A 20,603-nucleotide genomic window follows, 5' to 3' on the forward strand; every position below is an offset into this window, starting at 1 on the left:
AGGAAGAGGCAGGAAGACTGAGGATGGTTTCAAGAGCATAGGGCTGAGAGGAAGCTTATGATGTCATATCCTGGGAAAAATATGTTTTGGTGGAGTGTGAGAATTTTGTATTGTTTTTTGTGGAGGATTTCTGAGCTGTGGGAGCACTGTTTTTTCAGGTGTTTGAGACAGATTGAGGCCAGTGCCCATCCTTGTGACTCTGTATCTATTAGTGGGGATGCATGGACAGTTTTAGCCTTATGCTTTGTGGGAGTGTTCAGTTCATGTGCCATGAACTTGTGCCTGTATCTCTGTCCCAAATATCCCAGGCAAAGAAATGTTCCCATTTCCAGACCGGAAATAATCAGGAAATAATCTGCATTGCTGATCCAGGCCTCTCTTGGCCCAGCTTTGTCAGCGTCAAACCACAGCTGAAGAGGACTGAGTGAGGCTTGGACAGATGGACAGTAGCTCTGCTGCTCCTCAGGAGAGAAACATCAATGTCTGGGCCTGGCAACCTGGCCTATTTAATGTGCAGAGTAAAGCTGTGGAAAACTTTCTCCTGTTTGACTGCTTGTTGTAAATACTGATTGTAAATACTGTTTCATTCATTTCGCATATTAACCAGCTGCTGAAAGGTCTGTGGAGCAGGCAACAAGGTCCTGTCCTCATTTCAGATTCCTTCTGGGGAGACTGTCAGAGCATGAGAGCCCATCCTGCTCTTGATCCCCTGTCTCTCAGCCGTGGCTTTTTGGGAAGGTTGGGCCACTGGAGTTGGCTGGGACACAGCTTGATCTGGGTGAGCAGAAGAGGTGACCCTTGTGCCCCATCCTGGTGCATCAGCTGGTCCAAGGGCGACTGGCAGCAGTTGCCATGGGGTACACCTGTGACCAGGGATGGAGGATGGCAGAGCTTCTCCACACACTTGCCTTGTCAGGAGCTGCAGGACTGACAAGAGGCTAAAGAAGTCCCTCAGGTTTCAGTGAGGAAAGGCATGGTTGCTGGAAGGCATCTGTGGAATTAACAGCTGCGAGTGAAGAGCCACCATTAGGAAATGAAAACCTGCATAAGAGAAATTATTGGAAGTGCTGCAAGGGATGTGGTATGGGAGCCACTCTTGTTTGCAGGAAATCTCCTGCAGCCAAATTAATCTCTGGCTGCTGTAATTTGATATATTTTCTTCTGACAGCAGTGGTCATTTTGTAGCAGGAAGGACTGTCTTTAAAATATGTCCATGTTGCCACTTTGCAACATCAGAGCAAGGCAAAAATCAGCTTGGGATGTATTGAGAAGATCATTAAATTGGTCAAATAGGTTTATACTTGGATGTAAGGTGTGCTAAGGTGGGAGTCACATTTGAGTTACACTAAGTCTGTGTCATCTCATGCCTGTATCTTTTTGTCTAAAGTTTCCATTTCAAAGCAGATTCAAGACTTGTCTACTTTTGATGCACTTGCCCAGCCTGGCAAGTCAGAAAGCCCGTTTGAGAAGCACTGAAGCAGCCTCCTTGCTTTATCCCCTTTCTTCTACCCAGCCAGAGTACAGATGTAATATCCACAGTGTGTGGAGGTACAACAGTCAGAGTGTGTAGAAAGCTGTGAGACTACAACTGTGAGCTGCAACAGTGAAGCCTTTTGGGAACTGTTCTGTAATGGGGTATGGCAGTGACCCAGCAGAACACAGAAACAGTTATTAATTCAAGTCCTTTAGTTAAAAAGGTGTATGCAAGGGTAGTGCAGTAAAACAGTGTTTTTAGACTTTAAGGGTACCTTGTTTGCACTTTAAGAGAATTTAGGGTATGTTCAACTAAATCATTCTTCACTAAAAATTAATGCAAGTAAAGTACTTACAAAATATATCTCCAGGATTTTACAGGATGAAGCTGACATGGAGAAGTGTTAAGAGCTGTTCAGGAAATTTTTCTTGCCAGCTTTCAAGTGGTGATTTTTTTGTGTATTTGTGTAAAATTGGTCCTCTTTTGGCAGGATAGAAAGCACAATAGAATAGGGTAGGCTGAGGACTTCACATTCCGTGAATGGAAATTGAAAATTAAGATCCCAAGTCCTGTTTTGCTATATATTATCCTCATGTGTAACATGAAACACAGGTTTCAAATCCAGAGCAGAGCACGTGTGGTCTCAGAGTGAGGTGGTGGAGTGCAGGACTGAAATAGCATTTGTCTTCCAGCTTCCTTATCCTCTAATGACGTTAACTCCCTGATAATTTGCCCAGATTTACACTTTTCTACTGTAGATAGTACTGTCCCTTTGGCTAGTCTAATTGAAGTAAATATTTTTACATTGAAGGAAGAGGTCTGCATGTCTAATGTAAAATCCCTTGCCAGCAAGGGAAGAAGAAGGCCACCATCATACCAAGATGTCTCATGGTGACAGTCAGTGGTGCAGCATCCACAGCACTCACTGGGCTTTGCTTGTGGGCTTTGCAGTGACCAGCATGATGGTGTTGCTGCCAGGAGTTTTTATGAGGTGCTGAGTTCTTCCTTTTAGGATAAATGAGAAGACAGCTGGGTGGGTTTGGACTCACCTTATCCACTTTTGCCTCGTTGCATATGGCTCAGTTTGTGTACATCTCACCTCGCTGCAGGCATCTGCTGATGGTGCATGAATTAAACCTGTTCTCCTCCCACCTGCCCTGCAAGGGGTAGTTCAGGTCTGAAATGGAATGGCTTTGGCCATGTGTAGTTTTCTGACCTTGCTTGGGGGAAGGTGGATGTTTGGGCTTCCAGCTTGAGTGGCTACATTTGGGTGGCATGGGCTGGATGTTTGGGGCAGATTTCCCATGTTTCAGTGTTTTTGAAGCAACTTTTCTCTTTAGTTAAAAACTAATAAATTATGTAATGCTACATTATAAAAATCAAAAATCAAAACAACATTAAATTGATGCCAAATAAATTTTTTGAGGAAATTTTGCTTCCCGGAGGATTTTCAAGTATCTATTTTTGTTGTCATTCAGAACAAAGGCCGGGTTTTAAAATTTCAGATGTCACTGAAAGAAACCTCGATGCCCTGCTTACTCCAATCATTAAGTGTTTGTGTTGTAACACCAGGGATCCAGTGATTGGCCTGTGATACTCATGTTCCCAGAAAAGGCATCTCAGCACTGTCAGGGCAGAAGCAGATGTAAGCATTTCCCCAGGCAGCTTGCCAGCAAAGTCAATAGTGGGCCTGCAGTTTGTTGCTGAAGACAAAGATGTGAGCAGAGCTGACTGAATTTAGCCAGTTGTTTATTTTTGAATGTTGTTTTAAATCTTACCCAAAAAAGGGATGATTTTTCAGCACAGAGGTTATCTACGTGCTTTAGTCTCGTTTGTGATGCTTAACAGAAGGGGAGCACTGGTCACTGAATCCTTAAGTCCTGCAGGTCTGGAAGGTCACCCAGGGCCCCCATGGGCCTGAAATGGCTCCCACAGCCTCCCTTTTCTCTGCATGGTCAGAGGAAGTGTATGCAGAGGCCTCCTATCACATTCTTCATTATCATTTTCCCCTCTTTCCATTTTCAGGCTGTCCAGCACAGATTTGTATTTTACTGTTTGGCTTCTTCACATTTTCTGTATGTCACAATCTCCATCCTTGCAAATAAAAAGCACAAGGCACAGCACAGCCCACATCCATGGGGCTGAGGTTTCTTGGGCCATTACAGAAGGCAACAGCATTGAAGCTGGCAGCTATAATCAGCTCTTGATGTAGAAAATGGGTTGTTGCTGCAAGCCAGAATTCTGCTGGGGGATGTGCTAGCAGTTTGCCCGAATGGAAAGTTGTGAGGCAATGCTGGGGACCACAAGCTCTGCTAGTGCAGATACAACCCAAGCTGTCACTTGTCTCTGCTGCTGGTGTAAGGCTGGGCACTGAGGGGCTCAGCCCTGGCAGTAGAAGCTCTTTGCCTGCTGTGCCTCAGCAGTGTGTTGTAAAGGCCCTACTTGCTGCTTTTCATGATTTTTGTTTTTCTAGCTTAGCTCTGGTGTGTGGCTGTCCTCATGGAGTGGCTCTTGTTCTTGTCTTTCTTTCAGACAAAGAGCACTTGAAGGAGAAGGAAAAGTTGGAGATGGAGCTGGCAGCAGTGCGTTCAGCCAATGAGGACCAGCGGAGGCACATCGAAATCCTTGATCAGGCCCTAAACAATGCACAAGCCAAGGTTATCAAGCTGGAAGAGGAGGTGAGGCATGGACAATGTTTCTGTGCTCTGAGGATAGACATGGCTAATGGTTAGGCCTTTCTCCATCCAAGTCCTGATTCTCTTCTACCCACAGGGGTGCTAGGTCTTCCTGTTTTCCTTGCACTTACCATTTTGTAGAGAAAATGTGTAGTTACACAGTACTGAGTCAAACAAGCAAGCAAAGGAGACCATAGATGTGTCTAGAGCAAAGCCTTCAACCTGTAACCAGGAACTAATGATTACTTAGAGTCTGGAAGATTTCAAGTACTATATGTGGGTGCTGAAGGCTGGCTTCTACCTGATCATTGGCCCATTCTGACTCCCTGTTTAGGAACATTTTTAAAACTCCATTTCCTCAGATGGATGCACTCAGCAGCAAGAAGAGGATTGCATTAAGTTTAACTGCTCCTTTGTTAGTTAGACTAAAGCCTGCTCACCATCCAGGTGTATTTGGGGCAGCCCCTTTGGGCTAGCTGCAGGAGCCAGCATATCTTTAATTGTACATAATTCACTTGACACTCTTTAGCTGAGAGGCAGCCTGAGGTTTTCTATTTGCATTTCATTACAAAGGGCTGAATAAAGGAATGTTATAGGTGGCAGTGCCTATTTCTACACTTATGGCATCATGCAGGGGATGGGAAGAAATAGTGTTTAGCTTGTGTCTGGTCCACAGACTGTCAGTGTGGTACTGGCAGGTAACATTGACTTGCTGAGTAGAGACTAGTGAAGGCAGAAGCATATACAGTGATTGCCAGCAGATGGTTCAAACACCTACCTTGTGCCTGTTGTATTGTAATAAGTATGTTTGCAGCCTTAGGAGCCTAAGAGCTTGGCAGTAGTCAGATTTTAGTGTAGTCATCCAACAGAAGTGTACTTCTGCTGGATCCTGGATTGTGGACTGGTAGAGCTGAGGAGAGGTTAGATGTTCCCCTCTAGGGAGCTCCTAACCTGCCCAAGGCATGGTAAATTCCTGCCTGGTGCACTGTAGGTGTTACAGAGGTGGTAGTCTCCTGCCTTGGGCATGGTACATATCAGAAGTGACATATATGAAAGTAATGCCATGGTATTTGCCAGAGTATATCAGAGTCCTCAGCCTGACAAACCCATGTTGATCTAGTACTTTATAACTTCTTTTTTAATTCTAGGGGCAGTTCAAATTTTAGCCCAGCTGCTGTGTTTTAATTGTTCAAGGCAGTGTCAGGCAGCTGGGGTGAAGTGCAGTTAACCTGAGGCTGCTGGCATGTGCCCAAGCTCCAGCACTCACTTTTCCTTTTGTCCTGTTTCATGGCTGAACCAGAGCACCTTTTCAACAGTCTCCAATATTTCTGGATCTTAATTAGACACAGGCAGAAGATAAGTTGCAGTGTTAAACCTTCATTTTAAACCAGGGATTTTTACTGTAATTCGGAATATGTTGAGGAAAACACAAATTCAGTCAAATCAAAATGACTGTTATTATTGTTAACAGAGCTGTAGCTCATGCACTGCTCTGTAAATCCGCCCAGATTTCTGCTACCACCAGCATGTAATTAACAGCGTTTTAAATCAAGCCTTGAGCAATAAGCAGTAGCTACTAAGATGAATTAACATAAGATACTGTTCTATGTAAATCTGCATTATCCTGAGTGCCTACTCGTAGAAGGATTTAATTCAAAATGTGTAGGTGGCATTATCACCACATGTCATTTAGCAGACTGCTGCTGGAATCATGTGTCTGTTCCATGCTTTGAATAGAAAACTGAATATCTGGAGAGGGCTCATAAAGCAGCTGTACAATTTGTTTGGGGTCCAGAAACTGTTCTTTGCTGGGAAGAATTAAAGTGAAAAGTTGTCTGAACCTCAGTCTGTGCACATGAACATGAATCACGGAATGGGTAAGATTAGAAGGGACCACAGTGGGTCATCTGGTCCAACCTCCCTGCTCAAGCAGGGTCATCCTGTGCACATGGCGCAGAATTGTGTCCAGATGGTTCTTGATTATCTACATTGAAGGGGACTCCACAACCTCTCTGGTCAATCTGTTCCAGTGTTCAGTCACCCACATAGTAAAGAACCCCCAGGTCCTTCTCTGCAGAGCTGCTTTTCAGCAGGTCAGTCCCCACCCTGTACTAGAGTATGGGGTTATTTCTCCCTAGGTGCAGGGCTCTGCATTTGCAGCTATTGAATTTCAGATGGTTCATCTCTGTCCATCTCTCCAACCAGCTGAGGTCCTTTTGGAGGGCTGCACAGCCCCATGGGGTATCAGCAATTCCTCCCAGCGTTGTGTCTGCAGTGAACTTGCTGAGGAGGCATCTGCCCCTTCACCCAAGTAATTGATTAATAGGTTTAACAGTACTGGGCCCAATACTGAACCTTGGGGGACACCACTAGTGACAAGCCTCCAACCAGACCCTGTGCCACCCTCTGGGATCTGCTGTTCAGCCAATTCTCAATCCTCCTCACTGTCCACTCATCCACAATTCCTGAGTTTACCCATGAGGATGTTGTGAGAGGCAGTATCAAAAGCCTTGCTGAAGTTGAAGTAGACAGTATCCACTGCTCTCCCTTCATCCGTCCAGGGATGGAGGAAGAAGGGATTGCTATCAGAGACATTAAACATTGCTGTTTAACGTAAGAGGAAATAATGAGATGCAGTGTTTGGAGGCTGAAGCTGAGCAAATCAGGCTGAAAATAAAGATTTAAGAGTAATTAGCACTGAAACAATTTACTTAGAGTGATAGTGGATTCTCTGTCTCTTACAGTCTTTCATTCAAATCTCATATCTGTAGAATTCAGTTGTTCAAACTGGAGTTACATTTCTAGCATGGATATTTTTCCAAGACCCACTCATCTTTACTCAGGTTTATTTGTTTGGATGATCCCCTTTTAGCCTTAGCTCTTCTTCATCTTTATTTTCCTAATCCCCAGGACAAGGGCAGTGTGTTCAGGCAAGTTTGCTGATCTAGTGAGGAAGTGAATTGTTTAATTAAATGTTTTTTGCTCTAGTAGATCACAGTTTGGAAACAGAGCAAGAAGTAATTTGCTTAAATTGCATAAGAAAAAGCCAGATTAGGCATTAGGGTAAAGGTTTTCTGGCAGTAAAGGAAAATAAGCTGTGAAGTAGTTTGCAGGGATAGGTCGTGTAATTGCTACCCCTGGGTGATTTTGTAAACAGCTTATACAGATATGTGCCAGGTTTTATGTACAGTTGATCCTACAATGCAGCAGGAGGTTGGATTGGTACCTCTCCAGTTGCCATCCAGTTCTGGGGTTTTTTGGAGACTGTGTGTCTGTGAGGTATTGGACCTTAGTTTTACATGTCTCTGATTATAGTCACCCCTCCCTTATGGATCCATGCTTCACTGACAGCCCAAATTAATTTGAATTACAATGTTTTATACTTTGTGTTTTAAATGCATTGGTGATTTTTTTTTTTGTTTAGGAATTGGCTGGAGATCCTCCCTATAAACTTATGAATGTGGGAACTGTCTTGTTGTATATCTCCTGCAAAATTGTTTTTGAAGGTGGTGGGCATGTGAGCATTGCCTAACTCACACACCCAGAGGTGTGTGAGTGTGATCCCTGGAGCCTAGAGGGCTGCTCCAAAGCCAAGTTGTGGCTACTGTGATACAGGACCCTGCAGCATTTGGCAGGACATGGGGAAGCAGATGAACTCTGCTGCCAAAGAGAGACCCTGGGGAGCTCCTAACCCTCTCTATCCATGCTGGTGTGGCTGAAGGTGACACAAACACCTTCCTACTGCCAAAATAGCACATTGAACAAGAAGCCTCTGCTGTGTGGGTCTTGCCAAGTTGTGAGCTCCTGAGGAATGCAGTCTTCATACTGCTGCCAGAGACTAGTGGGGATTATAATCTCATTAATTTTCATGGAAAGCCCAGGGAGCTCTAAGCATTAGCCTAGATTTTAGCAGGGCTAAGGAGGTCACTCTGCCAGTTGTTGGTGCCAGGTGTTAGGGAGGTTTGTTTAGACCAAGCTATGCTTTTGCTGTGAGCAAGCCTGTATTTCACTTCACCTGTGACATGGATGGATTTAGGGTGACAGAAGAGGAATTCATACCCCTTTTGGGGCATGCTGCTTGAGCAATCTCTGGCTGTAAAACCCTGCATTGCAAAATTCTTGTGTCATGTTTAGCCCTTCGATAATTGCATTATAGATGTAAAGAGGGCCTGGCTTTAGCTGCCAGGACATCTCATCTACAGTTCAGCATGGATGTGAGCAGGATGGAGTAGGTGGAATGCTTCTGGATGCTGGCACTCTGCTTGTTCCACCTGTGTTGAGCAAAGATGCAGGAGTGAAGAAAGAACCCCCCTGTTTGGGTACAGGCAGTGTGCCTAGTGTCAGCAGTGAATAAAACCCACAGGGAGTCCTCTTAACTGGGTCCATCCTGTGTGTTGGCCCAAAGAGTATCCACCAACCTGACAGCTCTTGCTTACAAATGGCCTGAGGGGTTCAAGGTTAGCAGATCCCCAGTGGGTAGAAGATCTGGGACAGCATTCCTCCCATAAAGGGTAGAGCAATGCCTGGGGACACATTCCCTGCCCATCAAAGAGACACCATCCTTTCCCTAGAGAAACTCTTGGAAGCCAATGCCCAAAGCCATGCTGAAGCCCAGTGCATGCCTACAAGTGCCCAGGGGTCCCAGCAGCCAGGGTGGGGTACAGTGCCCTCCAGACTGACCCCCTGTACCCACAGCTGCGCAGGAAGCAGGCCTATGTGGAGAAGGTGGAGAAGCTGCAGCAGGCGCTGACACAGCTGCAGGCTGCCTGTGAGAAGAGGGAGCAGATGGAGCGGCGGCTGCGCACGCGCCTGGAGCGAGAGCTGGACTCGCTGAGGATGCAGCAGGTGAGCACAGGGTGGTATGGGCAGCACCCAGCACGGGCCTTTGCAGTTGGGTTGTTGGGCTTTCCTCCTAAACCATCCTTTGGAAGTGTTCAAGGTCATTTTGGAGATGGCTTTGAGCTTGTGAAATTTTCCCTGCCCATGACAGGAGGGCTGGATTTAGATGATCTTTGAAGGTCTCTTCCAGCCCAAACTATTCTATGATTCTTATTCCCGATCTTCAGCAGAGGACGGGGCTGTTCTACTCTGGGGCTCTGGATGCAGTTGAACCCTGCCTGCTACTGGGCTGAGATGTCCTGGCTCCCCTGCCCAAGGGCTGGCAGAGGAAAATGTCCTTCCTGATTTCTCTCTCTCGCAATGGCAGATGGTGCAAAAACCAGCTCCACACAGGAGGAGAGGAAAGGTGTGGTGCACATAAGATCCACCCCAAAACTTTTAGCTGATGTTTCATTGAGAAGGCCAAGTAGGATGATGTGGGATCTGCTAGGGGCAAGACTTAGGCCTGTATTTGTTTTGTGGAAAGCTTGGTGTGCGTGGCTTACAGAAATTTCGACCCATGACAGATCTGGAGCCAAGTGACATCATCTTCAGACAGTAAATTATATATCAGTCCAGTTCAGAATGGGCTAGGAGTATAGATTTGAATTCCTGTGTGTGTTCCCTTGTTTTTCAGCAGCCCTGTGTCCTTAGGGGGGTGTTGTTATGATTGTAATTTATGCATAGTTACTCTTTTGTTATAGCACCTTCATCCCTAAGTCACAGAGTTCAGACATCTTGATTAGGGGAAAAAAAAAAAAAAAAAAGAGGAGGTTGCAGGGAGAATTTCCAGGCTGCAACCTGCCCCAAATGCCAAATACATGGGCATTGGCTCTGGAGAAGAGTGAGTAGATATGCTAAATGTATCAAACTACGGCTTGGGGAAAACCAGCAACATAAGCAAAGCATGATGCTCTTGGAACTCCTGAAGGGCTCACTCATATCTGTCATCACACGCATCTGCTACTATAACCTTTCCTTATTTATAAGCCATTAGTGGACACCAAAGCAGCTGTTACACAGAGCTTGTGCTGCCAGAAAGCAGAGGGGCTGATCCTGCTGGCTGGATGCCATTGGGGAATAACTCTACGGTTAGGGTCAGTGTCAGTGGTTTGCAGAGTCATGAGGCAGCCAGACCTGAGAGCATCCCCTTCCTTCTGGCAGCTCCAGGGTAAGGCAGGTCCCACAGCACCCTTCCCAAGGTATCACTCTGCTGCTGCTCCCTGCAGACCCTTCTCATTCATCTCTACTCTTCCTTGCTGCATAGAAGTGTTTTAAGTCTTTCTTGCCCAGTCCACCATTGGCTTAGTGTTCAGGTCTTCTCAGTTCCCCTGAGTCAGCTCTCTTCCAATTTAACAAAGGAATTACATGGAATATGACATGCTAATGCCATTTGAGAAAAGAACATCTGAGAAAAATACAATTAAAATTCAAGTGAAGGTAAAACTAGAACTAAGAAAGGCTGAGATACAGAGACAAATTGATACATTAAGTAAGAGGGATGGACTGTTGCTGAAATACTTGTCTTGGGAGTTCAGGCTATGTCTGTTCGTTTTGGCAGAATGTTCCTCTGTAACTTACAGATTGTTTAATTTTAATTTTTTATGGTACTGAAATTAGCAATTGGCTTTTGAGTTGATATAGTTTTCAAATGCCTGCACTCATTCCATCTAGTAAGTTTTAAGAGGGAAGATACTCTTCTTGTCTCACCTATCAGCTTTGAGAGAAAACTTTGGAGTATTTTTACTGTTGTTATTTATACTGTTTGTTTATGAGCCACAATGCTGCAGAGAATCAGATGGCATCAAAATACCTCAGCTTTTCTCTTCAGAGCTGTCTTCCCAGAGTAATCAAAATTACACTACTGAAACATTTTCTCATTGCAGGGAAAAAAGGAGATTTTCTTTTCTCATTTTTACCAGAGTCAGCACACAAGGAGACAGTGAACTAGAATCTCTTCTGTCCCTGGCTTGCTGAGTCCAAGCAGCAAACCTTCCTTATCACTGATGCATGAATTGGGACCAATAAACAATCTCTTTCAGTCAGCACTTTAGGCTCAGTGTGCACGGCTGGCAGATGTTTTGACTCAGAAGATGACAAGCACTGTGATGTCACAAGATACCATTTGTAGACCAGGACCACACTTCCAAAATACTACCTTCCTGACAGAGGTTTGACAGTATTTTTGCAGGAGCAGAGTCACAGCCGTTTTTCCCAAGGGCTGCTCCATGCTGCAATTCCAGAAAGCATCTTCCAAACATGTTGTTACTGCACCAGAGGCAAAGCCTGCAACCCTTCCCTGGTACCTCTAGTTTCAATGGTAAAGCTTTGCCAGTGGAACTTGAAGGTGCAGTATGCATGAGAGCTCATGTGCTCCTAAGACATGGTTTCCTCTTTAGCTCAATGCTGTTCACCATGGAGTATAACAAATCTCTTGCATTTTTTATTTAAAAATTAATTTATTTCTACTGGGTTCTCCCAGAGCTTCATGCCTCTCCCTTCAGTGTGCACTCATGCCTCTGCTGAGCCAAGGACTGGATGTCCCTCCACCTCCGCTCTCTATCATCAGTGAGAGGAGCTCAGGGTAGCTACCCATGCTGCTTAGGTGACTTAATTGTGCTGTAACAGGGTGGAATGAAATCCTGCCTGGACAAGCAGGCAGCTTTTTTATTTTTTTTTTCCTTGCAACATAGGTGGAAAGAGTTACACACCCATTGTTGCTTGTCAGTGTCCTTTGGGAGCCACCCCACAGGTGCCTGGGGAGCTTCTGCCCCTCTAGTTAGAAAGTTAGCTGTTACACCACAGAAGGCATCTCCTGAGAGCACAAGAGAGCTAATGTGCCAGAAGGGACAAGCTTAAATGCATGGCTGGGATATTTTCCCAGGTGCTGCTTTAAGCAGGGTACATGTAACTAGGTCACAAGGTGCTTTTTTTCAGCTTTAATTTATAAAACCTCTGGTAATAACTGCCTGTCCATACTAAGCACTGCCCAGCTGTGGGTGTGAAGTCCTAGCAAGAAGAATATCTTTTAAAGCTTCATTGCTTCTTTTCCGACCAACTTTTTTTCCTACTTTTTCCCCATTTTTTCCCCTGGCTTGGGATATCCTAGGAAATCTCTGCACATCCAGGGTAGCAGCTAAATCTCTGCTTCTGTCAGCATGGTCTGAGGAAGCATATGCTAGGGTTGCACATATGGTCAACTCGCCTGTTTTCCTGCAAGCTAAGGGGTTTAGAGTGGGATTTCCACCTGCTCCTGTCAAAACACAGGGGGATGTCTTTGTATGTGCCAGAAAACTGAGGAAAAAACGGGTCAGCATGCTTGGCAGGACATGAATATCTGTCACTGTTTCCACTGGCAGAGGCAGGGCAGCTACCAGGCGAGCAGCCTTCCAGAGCATAATGCCCCAGCCTTGATGGAGCTGGTGAGGGAGAAGGAGGAGAGGATCCTGGCCTTGGAAGCTGACATGACCAAGTGGGAGCAGAAGTATCTGGAGGAGAGTACTATCCGGCACTTTGCCATGAATGCTGCAGCCACAGCTGCAACAGAGAGGTAAGATGACCTTGCTGCAAGCAGGCAGCTCTGTTCACCTTGGGAAGCATGGCAAAATGATACAGAATGGATGTTTTCATATGGCTGGATGTTGCTTGCCTTTCCCTGCTGAGTTGCACTGCTGGGGTTAATGCACTTCTCCAGGGTGTCATGCCAGTAAAATAGAATAGTTGGTTGAGACAGGATTTATCCTTCTGACTGGGTCCAAAAGTTCATCAGATCTAGGTATTGGAGTGAAGCAATGGCCTCTGGCAGTCTCAGGGTACCAAATTGCACAGCACAGGTAAGGCAGCTCCTCCCAGTACCCTGGTGAAGAGAGCAGGAACTTGGTATATGGCTGCACTCATCCCATGGCCTCCTACAAGGTTATTTAACCTAGTTTTAAAAACCTGTAATAAATAAGGGAAATTTTGTTGCCTCCATTGATTCTTGTCCTTCCCAGATGAACAACTGACCACTGTTGATGTTCAAACAGCCTTGTAAATTTTGGAAGACAGATATTCCCTGTTGTATTTTCCCTTGTCTGAACTAGCTTCCTCCCTCAGCCATTCCTGACATGCCCTAGTGTAAACCCTTTCCCATTCACATTGCATATCTGGACTATCTGTCTCAAGTTTGTCTGTGTCAAAGTATGGTGGCCAAAAGCACAAAAGGCAGTGACACTTCCCAGTGATCAGGAGGATGGGATAGTTAACTTCTCAGTTTGTTAGGAACCAGATTATCAGAAAACATCCTAAAAAGAGTTTTCCCTTTGAAACACATTTAGTGTATGACTCAGGATGGACTTCCCTTTTGCACTCCAGTCTGGGCAGAAATTCCTGTGCTGTTTTTCAACTACTAAAGTGTACAGCTTTGTCACTGGTTCATGATGCAGTCTTGTTGACTTGGGATCTGGTGTCTGACCCTATCCTTCTGGGTGGCTGTTAGCCCTGTGTGGGTTACCCATGATTCCAGGATGTTCTCTGTTCCTTTAACCCAGTTGAATCAATGGCATTAACGACCCATCCCAAGCCAAGAGTAGCCTGCAACAGGATGCCCTATTGCCAGGTAGCCATCCGCTTGACAGACATCCATTGCTGGCTTGCCTTTTGAACATGGGTTTGAGTTTTCTTTGCAAGTTTCAGTCTCTCTTGCAAAAGCCACCCTGGCAGTCTCAGGAGCCTGCCTCACTGTGGTGAACCTCTTTTGCAGGGATGCCTCAGCCCCAAGCCACTCACACAATGGCAGCTATGGCGAGACGGCGCTGGAGGTGCGGGGCTGGCAGGAGGAGGAGGAGATCGTGCAAGCCAACCGCCGCTGCCAGGACATGGAGTACACGTAAGGGATGCTCTGCCATTCCTGCTTCTTGTGGTGCTGGGGCTGGGCTCACATAAACCAGGATGCCCTTCTGTTCCTTCCTACATGCCTGGAAAGGATGGGCTTGGCTTCACTTCAACTTGGTTTTGCTCTTCAGCATTCAAAAAGGGATTAAAGAGTTGTTGTCGTTAGATAACTTCCTCCCTACCTTCTTGTTAAGTCTTCTGTGGCAAACCCAGCACTTTTACAAAGCAGAGGCTGTTCCACTAATAAAAGAAGCCTGGCATGCAAGGACACAAATTTGCAGACACTTTTATGAAAAAGGTGTATTTCTTGCTTGTGGGAAATACCAGTGATTGTCTTTACTGGGTTTGGTTTTGTTTTTCACTCACAGATGCAAGCTAATCCTGTTTCCAGGGAAATAGTGGAGTTTTGCAACTGCCTCATAAATACAGATTAGCATCTTGTATTTCCATTGCATATTAAATATGTGATGATGAAAGCTAATGCTTTCACTGCTTCACAAAATGCACCTGCACTGTATTATATATTGTACAGTACCATCAGACTAGTCATTTGACTGTTAAAGTGTGCAAATTTTTGAAAAACATAGTTTTGTAGTTCAGTGTGATTTGGTATTAATCATTCCTGGAGAAGGGTTCAGATAGTCCAATTTTTTTAGTGATTTGAGAGTCTTCAGGGTCTATATGAGAGAAGTAGTGAGCTTTACTCAGCTCTGAACCCCATGTACTGATTGTTTTTGCAGCAGTGAGGGAGAAGGAAGAGCCCAGACCACCGCTTAGAGATACCAAAAGGAACTCACTTCAGCAGGTCTTTACTCCAGCTGACAACAGATCTGAATCTTGGGGTTAACTCAGTCTGCCAAAACATAGTTTCCAGATTTGGCCCCAATGTATTGCAGGAGTGAAAATTGCATATGTTTGCATTGCAAAGGTAGCAATGTGTGGCCTGGTCAGGATACTGCCCACTGTTCCTGCAGGGTTAGTAAAACCATAGCATACATGGGTTCACTTAAGCTTGCAGAAAAGTTTTGGCTTAATAGCTAGAAATGCTGTCTGCATTGAAGTGCGTGGTTATCCTTGGAGGAGCTTCCGGGAGTTGTCTTGTCCAAGTATCCAAAACCAGAGAGAATGGAGCAGCAGAGCATCTGCCTGGGCACTTCCCTGCTGCCTCCAGGTGCGGAGACCTGCCCACACAAATGTTTTTTTCCATTTCTGTAAGCAGAGCATTCATATTTTGGCAGAATAAAGAATCTCCACGCCAAAATAATTGAGAAGGATGCCATGATCAAGGTCCTTCAGCAGCGGTCCCGGAAGGACCCTGGCAAAGCTGACAGCGCCAGCCTGCGGCCGGCTCGGTCCGTGCCCTCCATCGCCGCTGCTACTGGCACGCACTCGCGCCAGACCTCGCTCACCAGCAGCCAGATAGCCGAGGAGAGGAAGGAGGACAAGCTCTGGAAGGGAAGCATAGGTGAGTTCAGCTTCTGCTTAAGCTTTGGTTCATCCATCACTTCGTCATAATCCTTCTGCTTGAGCTTAGCCAAAGTGCCTTGGCACGCATTGCCCTGACAGCTCATTTCCAGAGCACTTTCCATGGGCAGAATGTGTGTCCTGGTGCTTAAGGCAAAAAACAATCATTCTTTACCCTTGCATTGTATCTTAATTACATTTTTAATCATATTAAATCATTCTGCACTGATGATAGTAAGCCGTAGTTGAGGGAAGTCCTCCCAGATAAAAGCACATAATGATTGCAGCTTTATGGGAGTAAGTAACAAATTTGGGCTAGAAATAAAGCCTGAATAAAGTTAATCAAGAGGGTGAGCATCCCTTTGGATAGGACAGCATGATGTAATGTGGCAGATAAATGGGAAAATCAGTGCAGGACTGCCTGTTGTTTGGGGCCGTGTAGGATGAGGGTATAGAGGTGTGCCAGGCTGTGTCGGGAGTTAGTGCCACTGAGGTGGGTGTGCAGAAGGGGAAGCAGGGAGGGGAAGCTGCGTTCAACAAGCTGTTTTGTAGGAAAGTACCATGTGGATGCCAGAAAAAGCAGCATCAAGGGGAAAAGCTGAGCTGAGCTAAATGACTGGAGCCATACCTAGCCTGTTGTAGCTCCAGGGTGGGATGGGGGACAGCACATACAGTTAAGCCAGGATGTGACTGACCTTTCTGTGCTTTCAGGGCTGCTCTTGGGAAAGGAGCACCATGACCACCCATCAGGTCCCTCACTGCCTCCACCTCTGCCCTCCTTGTCTTGCATGCCCGTCCCAGTGCCAGCAGCCTCCCACGCCAAGACGGGCAGCAAGGACAGCAGCACGCAGACGGACAAAACCGCGGAGCTCTTCTGGCCTGCCACCGCCTCCTTCCCCGGCCGCGGCCGCCTGGGCACCACGCCATCGCACAGCCCAGCCCCACGGCCCCTGGGGACACGAGTGGCCAGCGAGAAACTGGGTGAGCTCTGCCAGATCCCCGCCAGGGCAAAAGGGCAGCACCCCCGGGCTGTCAGCAGTCCCCGGGGTGTGTGATGCTGCCACAGTTTGTAAGGTACAGTGGAGGTTTCTTTGGGGAAACTAAAATTGTAGAGAGAGAACTTTCTAAGGTGCCCAGAGTGGCTTTGCAGAGCTTTGTGCTTGGCAGCTTCTGTAAAGCTCCATTTGTCTGTGACAGGCAGAATTTGCAATTATTCACGCTGCCAGATATAAAATTGTAGTTTCATACCTTGAAAACACTCCACACCTGCTCACATACTCAGACCCTTCTCTTTCTTTTTTCAATTGAAACTGTGCTTAGTTAAAGCACCATTTTCTAAATGAAAATGTTTCTAAATGAAAGCTGGGGGGAATAGTAAGGAAAAAGTGGAGATAATTTTTTAGGGGGGATGAAGAAGTACAATTTTAATTATTTTTGAAAGGTGGAAACTGCTGGTTTGCAGCTCTAGCAAAGGAGACATTTATTTTATGCACATTCTTTTGAAAAAGCCCACACATTCATCATCTCTCAAAAGCAAGTTTTTCCACTAAAAACATGCTATGTATCATTAAAAGGGCTGACTATCACAGAACTAGATGGTCATTAGCATCCCTTCCAACCCGCACCATTTTATGGTATTAGCTAATGAGGTTCTTTGGTCTGTATCTGTTAAATACCATCTTTGTGCCTGTCCTTGGGGTCTGTGCACACTGACACACCTGCTGTCGTGTGGGGAACTCAGCATCACACGTTCTTAGTGTCCTGAACAAATTTAGCTTTGTAGGATGTATTTGGTATGTAGGATGTACAGGTAATACATGCCCCACCTTCAAGGACTGGGTTGATATTTGGTTTGAGCAACTTGCTGTTGAATTTGGACTGAAGACCAACTTTCCCTTCTTTCCATTGCAGAGAACTCCAGCCATGGGAAGCTGCCTGACAGCAAAGGCAGAGTGAGCAGCCTGCTCCACAAGCCCGAGTTTCCAGATACAGACATGATGGAAGTCCTCATCTGAGCAGAGGACAGCATCTCTGGGGTTTTGTGTGTGTACAGCCAGTGTGCCAACCTTGAAAACTAACCCTGAGAGTCTGAAAAAGGACAAAGTGTATTCCCAAACTGAAGCTAAAATCTGATATGTTGAGACTTTTGACCAGGCGATAAGTCAAGAGCACTGAAGAGGAGTGATGAAATGAACGTCTGAGATTTTCTGAACAGAAAGGGTTGTTGAAAATGGAAAGTGGTGTGAGAAGGGAAGTGTTGAGGAAAAAGGAAACTCTGTTTTCTGGCATAAAGATGAAGTAGTGAAGTTACAGACTGGTTGCACGCTGCTGCTCTGTTTTACTGCCTCTGCAACCAGGACAGGGAAGGAAATCCTGTCTCTTTGGAGGCCAGAGAGAGTTTCTGAGTAATCCAGGAAAAACTTGCATCTTCCTCAGTATCAATACATTTCTCAAAGGTTTCAGTCTCAAAGATTTCACTTCTTAATTTTTGCGAATAATTGGTCTGTAAATGTACACGGCAGGTTCTTGTAAGTATTTGTTTGAAGTGGCATTGGTGTGGCTTTCCTGGGCAGGCAGGTCAGGTGCCTCTTTCCTGGCTGGACAAGTGTTTCTTTTGGAGCCAAATTTGCAGTACAAATATTCATGTCTTGCAACCTCAGAGCTTGCTGAGACTTTTTTTTATAGGAGCAGTTGTTGGCTGGAATTCTCCTGGTGGATGAATGTAGAAGGGGGAGGGGGGACCCTGCTGAAGCAAACCCTGTTTGAAATCATAGGAAAGTTTCAGGAGGGAAAGTTGGAGGAGGATCCCAGTAGCTCTCTAGAGTTCCTTCAGAGGGGAGCTGCGTGGGTTTGTTTTTAGAGGAGTTAAGCTGGGTTCACATGTGGGATCAGAAGATACCTCTTTCTGGGCACTGGTTCATAATATTGGAAGAATCAGTGTGTTTGTGGTAAGAACAAGATTTTTCCTTACTTTTAATTCTAATAGCCAAATCCAACCTTCCTTGTGCATACAAACCTGCTGTTCAAGCTGATGTGGGATTGGACATTAAGGAGTGCAGGAGCAGGCTGGGAAGGGTTTAACTGCAGAGCAGTACGTGAGCATCATGTGTCTTCTGTGCCGAGCTGCGGTTTCTTTTCACCTTATTTTACCCAGGGTGGAACATTTCTTATTTTCAGCTTTGTCCCTGAATTCAGTAAGAGGCAGCCAGCTCACTTGCTGTGTTACTCATGGCTTTGTGCACTGCACATGCCAATGGGGAAATTTTCCTCTGTGAGACATTTCTGTATTGGCTTTGTGGTTCCTGAGTGTTATGGTGCACCATAATGACTCTAAGGAGAGCTTGGCTTTGGGAAAAAGAGTGATGGGATCTAATGTGAAGTTGCCTAGAGTGGAAAAGTGATGGGTGCTAGAAGTAATCGTGCACTCAGGGCTGGCTCGAGGTCACCTCTTCCCGTAGGTGACAAATCAGAGCCCTTGACTCTTGAGAACACCAGGCATTTTAAACTCTGCTTTCTCCAAAAACTGAAGTCCTTGTGAACTCAAAGCCTTCACAGGTTCACAAGGCCAGAGCCTTGTGCTCAATGCTGCCTGGCTGATATATTTTTTCAAAAAAGAACAAAATTGCTATGTTAAAGCTATGCACTTATTTTTGTGTGTACGTAGAGTTAGATGTATGTTGTTGTCACCCTCTTTCTGAGTTTCACATTTGTTAAACAAAATAGTGGTAGGTAGGTAGGTTGTGCAGGAAGCAAACTTTGTGTTTCAAGTATTAGCAGCTTTGTGTTGTGAAACCAAAGGTGGAAAACCCTTGGAAGATGTTATGCAGCTTAATATATGCCTTGTAAGATAATTTTTTTTTCTCTAAAGTTAATTTAAACATTGTAATTGTTTGCATAAAAGCCGGGACCGCGTGTGACATCACCACTGACCCACTTTCATGGCCCTTCAAGCATCTGTGGTAGCTATGGGGCAGGAGAAAGACAAATCAAGGGAATGAACAAGCAAAGTGTTGGTGAATTTTTAATTGCATCACTTTTTATCCAAGAAATAAGGTTACCCAGGTGCTTGGAAGTCCGTAAGCATTTCGTTACCAGCTGTGATATTTCTTCAGCTGAAACTCTTCAGTAAGTTGTGTGCAGGCAGACAGTGAGGCGTCCAGGAGAAACAGTGCTGGATCAGCATGGATCAGTTCTCAGTTATGTTTGGTAGTGGTTCAGCTCAGTTTCTCCAAGTCAGCTGGAGTACAGCACTGCTCCTTTGGGAGGCCACAGTCTCTCCAGTTCCTACTATCCAAAACTGGCTTTACACTTGATGCTGCCCCAGATTCACGGTCACATATAGGAAACTATTAGAGACAGCGTGTAGGCAACAGCTCAAATAAACTGAAAGGTTCATTCTCACCAATTGTATTGAGCTCAAGAGATGTTAGTTTTCCTGGAAGGAAGGTCTGGAGGACTGGTGTGTCTCCCTCCAGCCCAGGCACTAGCAGGACTTGCATGGAGTACTACTGCCATGTGTCAGCCCCGCTGAGCAGAGCTTGTGCTGGCTTTCCCGGCTCTTTAAACTGTTTTGTGTTTTTGGGAGACTGTGCTGTAGCCATTCCAGGTGATGTCAGTGGTAACTAGTTGTAAAATACTGTCATTTTTTATTGTTGGTTGTATAGAGAAGTTTGTGTACAGTGTTGTACAGCTGGAGGGTTATTTGTACATAGGGGGGAAATGAAGGACATTATGTGTCACCCCCAGCAAATGTTGATATTGTTGGTCAGCCAAAGATTTCTTATTCTTTGCTGTTTAAATTTGTGCCTTACTATTGTAGATAATAAATGTATAAACATGTTTATTTTCTCACTTTTCCAGTGTGAATACATTCAGTCCTCCTGAAGAAAGGACTTTTAAAAAATTCTTTAAGCTTTGCAAACAACGTGCTAAGACTAAGAGGGGATACCTCAGGGACGTTTAAGATTGCATCTTCTCATTTTTTTACATTTTTTACTTTTTTAATGAAAGGCCCCACAGCAGGTGACACCAGTAGGTGTATGTGGGCGTGAAATCAGTGGCAGAGGATCAAACTGGGACCTTGCCCAACAAGAAGAGCATGATTTTAGAGATGATCAAGAAGAGATGATTTTAGTGAGATCATCTTCACTGGAAGGAAATGAGAGGGGAAACTTAATGAGATATTTCGGTGGAGATATGAATATTTTTTTAGCCCTGTGTTCCTGCTAAGCACCGAACTC

The 20,603-nt window shown here is 45.3% G+C and overlaps 1 protein-coding gene across 1 annotated transcript in view; it reads left to right on the plus strand.

Annotated features, from left to right (window-relative positions):
• The window catches only part of AMOTL1 (angiomotin like 1), a 52,775-nt gene extending 32,564 nt beyond the window's left edge, over positions 1-20,211 (plus strand). Inside the window, exons 7-13 of the mRNA XM_056498527.1 lie at positions 4,007-4,152; positions 8,845-8,994; positions 12,387-12,577; positions 13,769-13,894; positions 15,138-15,364; positions 16,075-16,344; positions 17,275-20,211. Coding sequence (XP_056354502.1) covers positions 4,007-4,152; positions 8,845-8,994; positions 12,387-12,577; positions 13,769-13,894; positions 15,138-15,364; positions 16,075-16,344; positions 17,275-17,378 — 1,214 coding nt within the window. The 3' untranslated portion in view covers positions 17,379-20,211. The remainder of the gene's footprint in view (positions 1-4,006; positions 4,153-8,844; positions 8,995-12,386; positions 12,578-13,768; positions 13,895-15,137; positions 15,365-16,074; positions 16,345-17,274) is intronic.
• Positions 20,212-20,603: the final 392 nt, after the last annotated feature.

This window comes from Oenanthe melanoleuca, chromosome 1, assembly GCF_029582105.1.
Source record: "Oenanthe melanoleuca isolate GR-GAL-2019-014 chromosome 1, OMel1.0, whole genome shotgun sequence".
NCBI classification, from domain to species: Eukaryota; Metazoa; Chordata; class Aves; order Passeriformes; family Muscicapidae; genus Oenanthe; species Oenanthe melanoleuca.